Source organism: Sus scrofa, chromosome 1 (assembly GCF_054392235.1).
Source record: "Sus scrofa isolate SSC_HxYL_T2T_F1_AM1 chromosome 1, Sscrofa_HxYL_maternal_Yorkshire_Landrace_v2.0, whole genome shotgun sequence".
In the NCBI taxonomy this organism is placed as follows: Eukaryota; Metazoa; Chordata; class Mammalia; order Artiodactyla; family Suidae; genus Sus; species Sus scrofa.
Genome location: NC_139383.1, coordinates 206,939,661 through 206,953,848, shown reverse-complemented (window position 1 = coordinate 206,953,848; position 14,188 = coordinate 206,939,661). Strand labels below are relative to the sequence as shown.

Genomic DNA, 14,188 nt, shown 5'->3' with positions numbered 1-14,188 from the left:
TAGGGTTAACAGCTCAAAATTTTGTGTTTTAAAAGAAAATATTTATCTTGTAACAGAAATTGAGCCATGTATTTTGTTTTTTAAATTATTTTTATTTTTTCCATCATAGCTGGTTTACAGTGTTCTGTCAATTTTCTACTATGGCAAGGTGACCCAGTCACACATACATACATTCATTTTCTCACATTATCATGCTCCATCATAAGTGACAAGATATAGTTCCCAGTGCTATACAGCAGGTTCTCTTGCTTATCCATTCTAAAGGTAATAGTTTGCATCTATTAACCCCAAATTCCCAGTCCATCCCACTCCCTTTCCCTTGATTTAATGTGCCAGGCAACATGAAGAAGTGCTTTCCTTACATGGATATAGAGCCAAAGAAATAGTTCTTGTTTTGACTATTTTTGCAGTTGAAATGTGCCCCCAGTAATAATATTAATAATGTAACAGCAACTTCCCTCAAATAGTGATTTTTTAAAATGCTCCCTACATTTTAAAGCATGATTTTCATGTTTTGTAACTAATCTCAATTTCATAGTGAAATTCCACAGGTTTCTCCTTTAATCAACTTTCAAAGAATTCAGTTTTTTTAAAAAAATGAAAACTGCTTTTGTCAAATTAGAATCTAGCTCAGAGATCCCATGTTTTGAGTATACACAGCTCACTAAAGAGTTCATTTTGATAGCTTGAACTTTTTTTTCTTTCTTTTACTGCCTTGGAATATTTTACTAAATTTACACAAAGTGTGCCCTTGAAAATATTTTCATCACCTTGATTGTAAAAACTTACTATTTTAGAAGTCTGGCTTTCATCTGATAATAATAGGATGGAGAGCAGCCAAAACAATATTGTGATGCTTATGGTTTTCATATCACAGGCCTGATGGAAAAGAGGGTATTTACATCTCATTAGGAGACTAGAACATTAGACATTTTTGAGGACATTTTGATTTCCTTTTTTCCCCTTTTAAATCTATTTTTTCCTAAAATATATAAAATGTGAATCAAGTAAATATCCCTTCACCCTCCCAAAAGCTCCTGGGGAGCATGAAAGATAACAGTGTTTTACCAGGTGTCTCATTAGTTCCCAGATCTATTGAGAGGAACTTTAAAACAATTGAAGTACATGTGCACAAAACAAAGTCCAGAGAAATATTTTTAAGTATATCTTATATTGTTTAAATATATCTTATATTACTCTTTCTTGATTTTTCCACTTTAAGTATATCTTATATTACTATTTCTTGATTTTTCCACTTTAAGTATATCTTATATTACTATTTCTTGATTTTTCCACTTGAGGCATTATCTGTTTATACTGTCCTTTGACTTAGCACTTTAGGAGATGAGAGTCCTCAGCTTTCTTTCAAACACTTCTACCTTCACCTCCAATACATCAAATGTATATAAAAGCTGTGTCTTCACTCTCTAAACATAGTCACTTGTATTTTGGGTTAGAAAAGTGTTCAGAGTTTATACTATCAGATATAGATAAAGCTATCAATGACTGAGCCCTGTAACGGGTTTATTACCCTTTTTTTTTCCTCTAATTAATTGCACTTTTTTTCATGTACTTAGGTTTTTTTTTTTTTTCAAGGATTTATATCTAAACTCTTCCTAGCAAATCTCTCAATAGTTCATGCATATTAGATATTTACTCTGTTTCATTTGCTTAAAGAAGTCTCTCCCAGAGCCTGCTGCCATGCTCTGATCTGGATGAGTTGATCATTTGGCCCACTACCACGGCTCTTGACTTCCACTCTCCTTCAACCCTCATCATAGAGTTTCTCTGTTGTCGTTGTTACTAAAGTCCTGTTTTCTAGAATGCCCTGTCTTGGATTACTGCCTTTTTTCTGTGGAACATCCTGCACTAGCTTCCTGAGGAGGTTCATAGGAGGAAATTTTTTTTAGGCCTTGAAAGATATTTTGGCTAGAAATAGAGTTCTAAGTAGGAAATAATTTTTCCTCACAATGTTGATGGCATTGCCCCATTGTCTTTGGGTTTCTAGTGTAGTTGTCCCTTAGTATCCATGGGGGATTGGTTACAGGAGCCCCCACAAATACCAAATCTGTGGATACTTGGGTCCCTTATATGAAATGGTGTAATATAATGAATACAGTGGGCCCTTCATTTCCATGGGTTTCACATCTGGATTCAACCAATTATGACTGTATTATTTCTGTTAAGAACTGTGATGTTATGCATTTCTAATTCTTGATCCTTTTATGTCTCTCGCCCCTTAACCTCAAACCCCAAAGCTATTTTTTTGAAGTATAGTTGCTATGCAATATTATTTAAGTTATAGGTATACATATAGTGGTTCCCAATTTTTAAAAGTTATGCTCCATTTATAGTTATTATAAAATATTGGCTATATTCTCTGTGTCGTACAATACATCTTTTTTTTTTTTTTTTGCTTTTTAGGGCCACACCTGTGGCATATGGAGGTTCCCAGGCTAAGGGTCGAATTGTTGAATTGGAGCTACAGCTGCTGGCCTACATCACAGCCACAGCAACACGGGATCCAAGTCTCGTCTGTGACCTACACCACAGCTCACAGCAATGCCAGATCTCCAACTCACTGAGCAAGGCCAGGGATCTAACCCGCATCCTCATGGATATTATAGATACTAGTCAGATTCCTTTCCATTGTACCACAATAGGAACTCCTCAATATAGCCTTAAAATCAGTATTGTGAAATTTCATGACTCTTTGTGAAAGTCTTTCCATTCATGCAGCTGGGTACTTGATGGGCATTTCCAATGTGGAAACTGGGAAATTTTCTGAATTATTTCCTTGATAGTACTGATAATTTTCTTCCTCATTAAAAAAATTTGCTTTTCTTTCTAGAACCCCTCTAATTAGGTATTGGACCCCCTGGGATGATTTTCTTTTTTTTTTTTTTTTTTTTTTTTTTGTCTTTTTGTCTTTTGTCTTTTTGTTGTTGTTGTTGTTGTTGCTATTTCTTGGGCCGCTCCCGCAGCATATGGAGGTTCCCAGGCTAGGGGTTGAATCGGAGCTGTAGCCACCGGCCTACGCCAGAGCCACAGCAACTCGGGATCCGAGCCACGTCTGCAACCTACACCACAGCTCACGGCAACGCCGGATCGTTAACCCACTGAGCAAGGGCAGGGACCGAACCCGCAACCTCATGGTTCCTAGTCAGATTCGTTAACCACTGCGCCACGACAGGAACTCCGATTTTCTAATTTTTTATCTTTACTCTTCTTACATTTCATCTCTGTGCATTTTTGCTCTGCTTTCTGGAAGCTATCCTCAACTTTATTTTCAAACTCTTCTATTAAAATGTTCTTTTTCCTGTTATCTTTTTAATTCTAAAAGCTTTTTTTGTTCTCTGAAAATTTTTTTAGTAGCATACTGTGGTATGAATGCTTTTTCTTGCTATATCTTTTGTTGTTTTCTTTTTCCTTGAATAGCCTTGGAAACTGCATTTGTATGAGTATTATTAATTTTAGATTTTACTGTAGAGTTAACTTGATGGACTGTTTTCTTGGTGAATATACAAATGTCATTGTCTTTAGATGATTTCTCTTGGGCTGGTTGGATTCCCCAAAATGACTTCTTTTTTTTTTCACTTTTAGGGCCGCACCTGTAGCATATGGAAGTTCTCAGGCTAGGGATCCAGTCAGAGCTGTAGCTGCTGGCCTATACCAAAGCCACAGCAACATCAGATCTGAGCCATATCTGTGACCGGCACCACCGCTCACAGCAACACCGGATCCTCAACCCACTGATCAAGTCCAGTTATCAAACCTGTGTCCTCATGGATGCTATTCAGAATCATTTCTGCCGAGCCATGACGGGAACTCCAACTTTTCTGATCTACTGCCTGAAAAGATGAGGCCAAGTGGCCAGCATTCTGAGAGCTGAGTGGTAGAAAAGGTGGCTTTATCAAATTATTTAGTATATAAACTTTAACTTACTTTCCCTGCTTGTGGCATAACATCCCTGAAGTCACTTGTGCCTAGTGTTGGATTCTGTTTATTTTCCCCAAAGCAAAAAAAAAAAAAAAGCCTTTTTCTTCTGCTTACGTTGGAGAGGAACTTTACCTGGCTGGTCAGTGGCAGAAAGAAAGACTTTCAAATGTCTTTCAGCCCCTCCTTCTCTACTTCCAGAATATCTGATGCTGCCAGTTTCTGAGCCACTAGGGGTTCTGCAGTGTAAGTCAGGTGACTTCTCAGCTTTCCCCACTGCTGGTCTGGGAAAGTTTTGCTTTCCTAGTCAGCGTCCACTTAACTATTAACCTTCTAGTTTCTTGATTTTATTGCTGTTTCCCCCTCTTCCATTCTCTTTATCTTTATGAGTTTATGTACATCGTATTACCTTTTATTTTCATTTTAGTATGGCTTGGGGCAGGCATCAAAGTTAGTGGGTACCTTCAGCATGCCATGATTAACTGGAAAATGCCATTTATTTGAATAAATTCTTCTTGCTAAGTACTTTCCATTTAGTCATCCTATGACCTTGATGCTTCCTGTTTTTAATCTGTTTTCTCAAAGTCAGCATTAGAAACTGTGCTGCAAACGAATGATCTGTTTGAATGTATATGAATATATCCTATTATCATTCTTAGTGATTTTCTAAAATTTAGTCTTTTGAGCCTTTACAGCATTTGTTGTAACTAGTCGATTGTGATTTTTAGGGAAAATGTATTCAGTCAGAGTGGGAAGTAGGAAACTAGTGAACAAGAATTTCAAGTTACTAAAGCCTGTTGCCACATTAGCAATGAGGAATATATTGTTATGTCAGTATTTGGTGTATTCTAGTTAACTTCCTCATTGCCTTCAATTTGATAATCTGTTTATTTCTTCCCTTTACACTTTCTTCCTTTCCATGGCAAAATTTTAAGAAAAAGCCAGTGTTCTAGATTTTACAATTTGGCTGTAGATCTTAATAGAATCCCTTTTAGAATCAGAAATGAATTCAGGAGTTCCCGTCGTGGCGCAGTGGTTAACGAATCCGACTAGGAACCATGAGGTCGCGGGTTCGGTCCCTGCCCTTGCTCAGTGGGTTAACGATCCGGCGTTGCCGTGAGCTGTGGTGTAGGTTGCAGACGCGGCTCGGATCCCGCGTTGCTGTGGCTCTGGCGTAGGCCGGTGGCTACAGCTCCGATTCAACCCCTAACCTGGGAACCTACATATGCCGCGGGAGCGGCCCAAGAAATAGCAACAATAACAACAACAACAACAACAAAAAGACAAAAAGACCAAAAAAAAAAAAAAAAAAGAAATGAATTCAAGTTATCACTAATTCCAGAATATTGCCCACAAAAGGGGAATCCTTAAATCATATATAAAAGGTAGTTTACCCATGTTTAGAGATCTCTAGCAGCTTCCTCTTTCTATATTTCAGTGGTATAGTGAAGGCCTTATCGAGGTCTCTTGTAGAATGCCCATGTGGATAAGGTAGTGGTAAGGGAGAAGTGCTATTTTTTTTTTTTAAGAGATAAACAGGATAGGGGTCATTAAAGGAGGCAAATAGGGTACAAAGAAAATTAAGTGAACCAAAAGCTAATGTGGAATATAATCAGCTTGAGAAGGTAAAGGAGATCATGCAGGACTATGAGACCTTGTAGAAATGGAGACAGAGAATTGTCTTGTATTTATTAACTTTATCATATACTTAACACTAATAATTGTTTTCTCTGATATGCTTAAGTAGGTAAAATCATAAAGGTTAGAAAAGGAATTGTTTTTTCTTTCTATTTGATAAATTTTAGAGTTAGAAACTATGTATACTCAGAGCTTCTGGTAGATTCTGTACAAGAAAGCAGTCAACAAATCTAAAGAATTATTAGGTCTAAAGCTATGAAAGGGCATTGATTGAGCCCACACAGTCCATGGCACTTTTCGTGTATATGTATGTCTTGAGAGGGGAAACATTAGAAGAGGAAATGGATGTTGATCATCACAGCACTAAGTAGAAAAACCCTTAGAAGCATTTGCTCATTGTTAACTATCTTGAAGATGTCATATCAACAGACCAACTAGGTGATAGATTATGCAGAAATTGTCCTTGAGTTAATTTACCATTTTTAAAAAGTTGATTTAAAAGGAAATAATTGTTATTGCCTTTTTCTTCCTTTGTAATTTTTTTCTCCATTTGAAACATATTTTGAAATGATATTTGGGTTTGAGTTTAGTGATTAAAAATAGAGAGCAAAAATTAGAGAACAAATGGAATATCAGTTATTTTATTTTATTTTATTTTATTTTACTTTAGTCTTTTTGCCTTTTCTAGGGCCACTCCCGCGGCATACGGAGGTTCCAAGGATAGGCGCCTAATCGGAGCTATAGCTGCCAGCCTACACCAGAGCCAGATCCTTAACCCACTGAGCAAGGCCAGGGATTGAGCCGGCAACCTCATGGTGCCTAATTGGATTCGTTAACCACTGAGCCACGACGGGAACTCCAATATCAGTTTTTTAAAAAGTTATTTTGCAAAATTAAGTGCCCTTTTACATAGCCCACAACCTACATTACGAAAAAGCTTTACGCAAAAGGAAATGGTATATACTGAAAAAGAAACAATGTTCTTAATGGAGTTCAAGGACAAATTTCTGAGGAGTTTTTGTTCATTTACTTTATATGACTATTATATACCATCAAATAAAATGATGCAGTTATTTTGGTTTTGTTACATAAAGTGTAGATAAAATAGTTTTGCCATTAATAAATATTTTAGGTATCTATGTCAGAATACATGTATTATATTGGAATCAGGTAATAATTCACAATTAAATTCTCTCTTGTAATTAACCATTTTATAGGCCCTTTTTTCTTTGCAAATTTAAAAAATTTATAATGAAAAATTTCAAGAAAATGTAAGAAAATAGACATTACCCAGTCTCAACAACTATCACCTGGTGGTCAGTATTTTTTCATCTTATAAGTTTGTTTTTAAGTCAACATCACTTCAGAATGCTCTGTGATTAACATATTTCAAAGTAGAAAGATCTTATAAATTTGATAGGCCAGATGAAACCTTTTTTTTTTCCAAAAGAAAAATAATTTGGCCCATGTCACAGGTTTAAATGTCTAAGGCAGAGCCTATGAAAATACAATGATATTTCCTACTCTTTTATCACTTATCAAAGACAAAGATTTTTGTATAGACTTAACAAATTTAAGTATGACTTTAAAAAATTCAACAACCACCATCAAACCTTTAAGTATATAGGATCTTACCTTTGCTTTTTTTCTTTTGTCTCTGTAAGTAAGGAATCTACTCTCTTTCTTCTACACCATTAAAAAAAAAAGTGTCACATGATTGCACTTCACTTTGTTTTAACCTTTGTACCCAGTGAAGAGGTGATTAAAAAAAAAAAAAAAAAAAAAAGGAAAGAAAAGAAACTAGACTTCTTTAGCAAAAGATTGACTAGAGGAGTAATTTCCTAAAGTCATCTTTGACTTTTTTAATGTAACAAGTAAGGTGGTTTGCGTAACCTTTGTGTTTCTTAATTGCTCTTGAAAAATTTAAATATTAACAAATTTACTTTGTGAGTTAAAGTATATAATATTGAGAATGCATACTTTGAATATATCTATATTGCTAAAATAATTTAAGTGTTGGTCCTAAAGGTATTTTGTATTTAGAAAGATTCAAGTTGAAAAGATACCTCCAAGTTTTATATTCCACTGAGTTTCAACTTTGTTGTTTACTCATTTTTATGACACCATCATTGGTGGTTTTACTACCAAGTTATAACACGAGCGGACTGCTCAAAGCATCAAAAGACCCAACCCTTGGCCATTGTTTAGTCTTCAGAAAATCAGTTACCTACCTTGTGCTGTAACTCGCCCTCTGTAAAACGGAATACTTTACAACATTAGTTCCCATCTGACTCTAGGACATGTATTGGGCAAAAACATGGTTAAGATTCATTGTTGGTAATAAATAATCATGGAGTTCAGAATAATTTAATTCTAATAGGTTAACTCCTCTGGGCCTCAGTGTCCTTAATCTATGAAACAAAGAGATTAAAATAGATAATCTCTGCTTGAAGTTTCTATGAGCCCATACATACATCCATGTAAATTGTAGAAGCAGCAAACACATTTATTATGCTATAGTAATTGAGGTTCAAAATGAGGACATCACTTCCTATTCAACAATGAGACAAAAATAAATAGAAATTCTAGTTTGTCTGTTTCATGATGTTCAACTTTTATTTGGTTCTTATGAGATGTTGTCTGTAGGAAAATTCTAAGTTTAGATGTTCTTATTCTGGTAATAGAGTATGAATATGTAAAGTGCGGAGGGGATATGTAGATCTATGGGGCTTAGCTAATGATTGTGAAAACTGTAAAAGTTGATACTTATGTTTGAAAGAGATTGAATAAAATAATCATATTTCAAAACTTAAGGTAGAAAATTATGATATTGAGAATTCATCTTAAAGCAGAATTTTTTTCTACCTATTGATAATTGATCTTGCATAGGTAATAAGTGGCATATCACTTGTATTTCTTGTGATTATATGGTAAAGACTGTTATTGTTTATAACTAATTTAATTACTACCTCTTATATGATTATATTTGTAATGTTCCTATTATATTTTAAGAAAATTAGCTCATTATTTTCAGTACTAAAGTTTAGCTGATAATATGTGAAATATCAATTTTAAAGCAATAGATAAAAAAGGAAATTAAGTAAAACATATTGTTAATCTAAAGCTATGAATTTCTACATCAAATTGTGCTGTATTTCTCCCTACTCCCCAGTTCTGTGGCTAAAAGATACTTGAAAACCACTATTCTAAAATTCAACTGTCTTATTTGTCTTGAGGGTATGATAACAAAAAGTGCAAATCCAAACTCATATGTATAAAGCTTTAAGGATTCTCTGTAATAACCTTTGTCTTTTTTTTTTTTTTTTTTTTTTTGTCTTTTTAGCCATTTCTTGGGCCACTCCCGAGGCATATGGAGGTTCCCAGGCTAGGGGTCTAATCGGAGCTGTAGCCACCGGCCTACGCTAGAGCCACAGCAAGGCAGGATCCGAGCCGCGTCTGCAGCCTACACCACAGCTCATGGCAACCCCAGATCCCTTAACCCACTGAGCAAGGCCAGGGATCGAACCTGCAACCTCATGGTTCCTAGACAGATGCCTTAACCAGTGCACCACCGCAGGAACTCCTCTTTGTCTTTTTTTATAAGAAAGTGAAGTAAACTGGGGAATAGGAAATAGAGGATTAGGGGATTGAGAAGAGAAAGGTATGTCTGTGTTGATAGGACCAAATTTTGTACAAGTCAAACAGAATTTTTGTGTACATTTACAAGGACTTTTTAGATCTTGAACTATGGTTGAATATCTTTTAAGTATCCTATCTCATTGAGACTAAGTGAAGTTAATTGATTTTTTTCCCCCAATATAGTAAGAGGAATATTGCATACTTTTGATTTCAGGAAGGAAAAACAAATTAGAAGTGTAGAAGAAGAAATTGAACAGGAAAAAAAAGCAGCAGAGGACATTATCAAAAATATGTCTCCTGAAAACCAAGTCAAGTACATAGAAATGAAAAACACAAATGAGAAATTGTTGCAGGTAATTCTGATTACTATTCTGTGCCCGCCATATAGCAGTCTTACTACTATAAATGTGGGCTGAAGGTGGGCAGCATTGCATCCCTTGAGAGCTTGACTAGACCTACTGCTCAGTCTTCATTTTAATCAGGTCCCCATATGATTCATATGGATGTTTCCCTTTGGGAAACACTCATCTAGAAGACTTCATTTTCTTATACTGTATGATAACCTAGCTTTTATTGTATTATTTAGTTCTATGCATCATTCATTTTAGTAGGTAATAAAAGATACATGAACACTTCTCTTTTTTAATGAACTATTTTTTTTTTTCTTTTTACAGCTGTATCTGCAACATATGGAAGTTTCCAGACTAGGGATTGAATTGGAGCTACAGCTGCAGGCCTACTCCACAGCCCCAGCAATACCAGATCCGAACCACATCTGCGACCCATACTGCAGCTTGCAGCAGAGCCGAATCTTTAACCCACTGAGCAAGGCCAGGGATTAAACCTGCATCATCACAGACACTATGTCAGATTTTTAACCCACTGAACTACAATGGAAACTCCTTAACAAAGTTTTAATGAAAATATTAAAAAGCCTCATACATTAGAGTCATATGGATATTTACTTTCTTTCCTTTTCTTCCTACCTAATAAAAAGCAAGTATTTTTCTTGCTGTGTCCTTAATTTGAATAGCTCTTATTCCCTAACTATGGTCTTTCAATAAGCAATTTGGGTGCCTGCTAATGAGATATTGAGAATCCTCCCAACATTCAGTCATGGTGATGACTCAGAATTGCAAGGTAGTGCCCTTTCATGCACAGATGTCCCTTAACCAAACACATGTCCTGAACAGAGAATTAGTTCCCACAAATACCAGTAATGAATGTAGTTCTAGTTTCTCTGATAGTCCTTTATTCACAATTTAATATAACTTTTCATTTGTGACAGGATTAATAAAATATAGTGAAACATTGAAGGAAGAGTATTATAGAAATACCAAAATACTGTCAAAATATAGCTAATATTGCAGAGTGATTTTTTTTCAAGTTGGCCTTTGAACAACTCAGGTGTTAGGCATGCCAACCCCTGTGCAGTCCAAAATCTGTGTACAGTTGGTTGTTCGTCCTCAGTGGTTCCACATCCACAGATTCAACCAACCATGGATGGAATAACACTGCAGTACATATTTCTTGAAAACCCACATGTCAGTAGACATGTGCAGTTCAAACCTGTTTCGTTCAGGGGTCAACTGTAAACAGTTCATGCATATTATCCCTAAGAGTGGGCCATGTAAATTGCTATAGGTCTTTGCCTTAAGAGAAATTAGGCAAAAGATAAGAAAACATGGTTAAAAAATCAAGAATATTTTTTTATTTTTTCAAGTTTTATTGAAGTATATTTGATTTACAATGTTGTGATAATTTCTGCTATACAACAAAGTGTATACATGTGCACAGATTCCTTAATTTTCAGATTCATTTTATATGTTTATAACTTTAAACAGTTAACACCATTAATTTGAAGTCTTCTGGTATTTAATATTCTCAGAACACAGTGATGATTTCACTGTCTGGCTGCCTTTGACAAGTTCATAAATTATTTTTAAAGTTAGATTATGGCAAAGTTTTTAGGAATAATGAAATAAATTGGCAAAAATAGAAATAATGAATGTTAATAAATTCTAGTCAACTCAAGATATTGGTTGAAAATATTTACAGAATTTACTCTGTAATTAATATTTGAAATGTTGAGAAAGAAACACATTATTCTTACTGTAATTCACCTACATATTTGCTTTTTTCCCCCTTCTTAGGAAATAGATACACTTCAGCAGCAATTAGATTCACTGAACATGAAAAAAGAGAGCTTAGAATCTGTAAGTATAAAATCAAAAGTTCTCATATTACTTAGTTACAAAATATAATTTAGCTAAATATGTTAATAGAACTTATTTAGGTACATATTTATTTATCAATTTATTAATAGGAGTATAATAACTTTTTTTCTATTCAGGGCCACAAATATCATAGTTTAGTAATAAAGTAGATTCAATTACTGACTCCTGCCCTGTATAGAAGAAATCATTCTGCAGTCCTGAAGTACCCACAAACTAAAAATGCCTATTTCTTTTCTCCCTTTCCAGACAGAATTACTCTTACATTTATTGAGTGCTTACTACTACTCTACATATGTCACCAGCATTTTCATTTTATCTTCACAACAATCCTTTAATCCTATCTTGGTTTTACTGCTATGGAAAACCTCAAGTGGGATTTACACTTGATGTGCTTTCTGAAGCCTTTTTTTTCAAAACTTAACATTCTCTCTTGAATGTTTATTGAGATCAATTCTTCTTCTTCTTTCTTTTGAGGGCTGCACCTGCAGCACGTGGAAGTTCCCAGGTTAGGGGTTAAATTGGAGCTGTAGCTGCCAGCCTACACCACAGCCACAGCAATGCAGGATCCAAACCACATCTGTGGCCTACACCACAGGTCGCCGCAACACTGGATCCTTAACCCACTGAGGGAGGCCAGGGATCAAATCCACATCCTCATGGATACTAGTTGGGTTTGTTACCACTGAGCCACAATGGTAACTTCCTGAGATCAGTTCTTAAGATATCTATATACCTCATTATTTGAAATCACTGCATTGTATCACTACATTGTATGACTATATATAGCATAGCCTTGTAGGTGATTAGGTTGTTTATAGTTTTTTGAGATTGTAAAACAATGTTATAGAGAAAACGTACATTTTATTGTACATTTTGCAAAGTTATTATTATTTTTGGTTTGTTTTTTAGGGCCACACCTGTGGCATATGGAAGTTACTAGGCTAGGGCTTGAAACGGAGCTGCAGCTGCAGGCCTACGCCACAGCCATAGCCACAGCAACATGGGATCTAAGCTGCGTCTGCAACCTATACCACAGTTCACAACGATGCCAAGATCCTCCCCCCGCACTGGGTAAGGATAGGGTTCCAACCCACATCCTCATGGATACTAGTTGGATTCATTCACACTGTGCCACAACAGGAACTCCTTTGCAAAGTTATTTTGACTATATCTCAAGATAAATTTCTTGGGGCAAAAAGTACACACTTCTAAAATGTTGTGACATTGACAAATTGCCTTCCAAAAAAGTTATTCCATTTTCTACTTCTAGATTTAATGTATGAGAGTGCTTATTTCCCCCATACTTATTAATAGCATGCTTATCCACCTTTTCCATTTTTTCTACTTTAATAGTTAAAAATTACTGTCTTGTTTTAATTTATGCAAGATGTTGAGTATCTCTATATATTTGTTGGCCAGTGAATTTCTTTTTCTGTAAACTACCTTCTCATGAGCTTTGCAACTCAATATACTGTTTGCATTAACTCTTGCCTGCTTTTCTTGATTTCCTATGTATTCCTATGTATTTCCTCTGATATCTATCATGATGATAGGATTAGTAATAACTGTAAATAAGATTGCCGTCATCTACCTTGCAAAAGAAATAAACATGAGTATTTTGTAATCATTCTTTTTTTTTTTTTTTGTCTTTTTTTGCTATTTCTTGGGCCGCTCCCGCGGCATATGGAGGTTCCCAGGCTAGGGGTCAAATCGGAGCTGTAGCCACTGGCCTACACCAGAGCCACAGCAACGCGGGATCCGAGCCGCGTCTGCAACCTACACCACAGCTCACGGCAACGCCGGATCCTTAACCCACTGAGCAGGGGCAGGGACCGAACCCGCAACCTCATGGTTCCTAGTCGGATTCGTTAACCACTGCGCCACGACGGGAACTCCTTTTGTAATCATTCTTTTGAAAATTTGCTATTGAAAAAAATAATTTGCTTAAAAATATTAAGAAAATTTTCTGTTTCCAATTTCTACATGTGGGTACACATAATTTTTATTTTCTTTGGTCTCTATGGTAATAAAATATGCTTCAAGGAATAAGGACTGTAATTAATATTAATACAATCAGCTTTCAGAATTCTTCACTATCTTTCATTAGGGTATATAGGAGTGAGTCAGGTCTTATTTCTTTGGGAGATTTAGTTTCAATAGAAAGAGGCGTGAGATCTAACCTTGAATTTAGTGTTTGTATTGATGCCACTGCTCTTTGGCATCAGCACACATATGGCTAAAATTACGTGAATTTAAAAAAAATTATAGTATTCTCAAATCAAGAAAATGTAAGTCCTAACTTTATTTAACTTTAGATAGATTCCTTTGTGGATTTTTGGAGGGGTGGTGGTGGGAGGGACTTGTTCTTCAAGAATCATATCAAATATCAGTCAACTAGTATTTATTGAATATCTGTTGTATTCACTGCTGTGCTAAGTATTGCTTATTCTTATATAGGGATGTGAAATAAATCAGGTGAAGGATCAACATAAGCTTGAGTCTTCAGGAACAGTTTTATGAAGATGTAATTTGAACATATCTATAGGTGATTAAGCAAAAGGGAAGATTTCAGATCATGTTTCCTTATCACTCTAAAACAGAGATGATAATGATATCTTATAGAATTGCTTTGAGTGTTAGAGATAGTGTATAAAAAATCTGGAGTACAGTGCCTAGCACAAAACGTGTTCAATAAATAACAACTTCAAATGTAATTTTCATCATTATCATCATCATCA

At 35.4% G+C, this 14,188-nt stretch overlaps 2 protein-coding genes across 9 annotated transcripts in view; one reads left to right on the top strand and one right to left on the bottom strand.

Moving 5' to 3' along the window:
- The window catches only part of IFT74 (intraflagellar transport 74), a 94,798-nt gene that overhangs the window by 36,648 nt on the left and 43,962 nt on the right, over positions 1–14,188 (top strand). For 5 of the 6 annotated variants that reach the window (XR_014820543.1, XM_005654488.4, XM_013986009.3 and 2 more), the window contains 2 exons: positions 9,428–9,566; positions 11,367–11,429. Coding sequence is in view for 5 of the 6 variants with exons in the window: in XM_005654488.4 (XP_005654545.1) it covers positions 9,428–9,566; positions 11,367–11,429 (202 nt within the window). In the remaining variant the exon portion in view is untranslated. The remainder of the gene's footprint in view (positions 1–9,427; positions 9,567–11,366; positions 11,430–14,188) is intronic. The other variant, XM_084983319.1, reaches the window with a different exon arrangement.
- LRRC19 (leucine rich repeat containing 19) overlaps positions 1–14,188 on the bottom strand; it is a 34,548-nt gene that overhangs the window by 5,527 nt on the left and 14,833 nt on the right. Inside the window, exons 2-3 of one of the 3 annotated variants that reach the window (XM_084983328.1) lie at positions 7,314–7,415; positions 790–2,258 (exon numbers count right to left, since the gene is read on the bottom strand). In XM_084983328.1, coding sequence (XP_084839454.1) covers positions 790–909 — 120 coding nt within the window. In that variant the 5' untranslated portion in view covers positions 910–2,258; positions 7,314–7,415. Of the gene's footprint in view, positions 1–789; positions 2,259–7,209; positions 7,283–7,313; positions 7,416–14,188 lie in introns of those variants that run through there. The other 2 variants (XM_001928301.5, XM_084983332.1) reach the window with 2 other exon arrangements.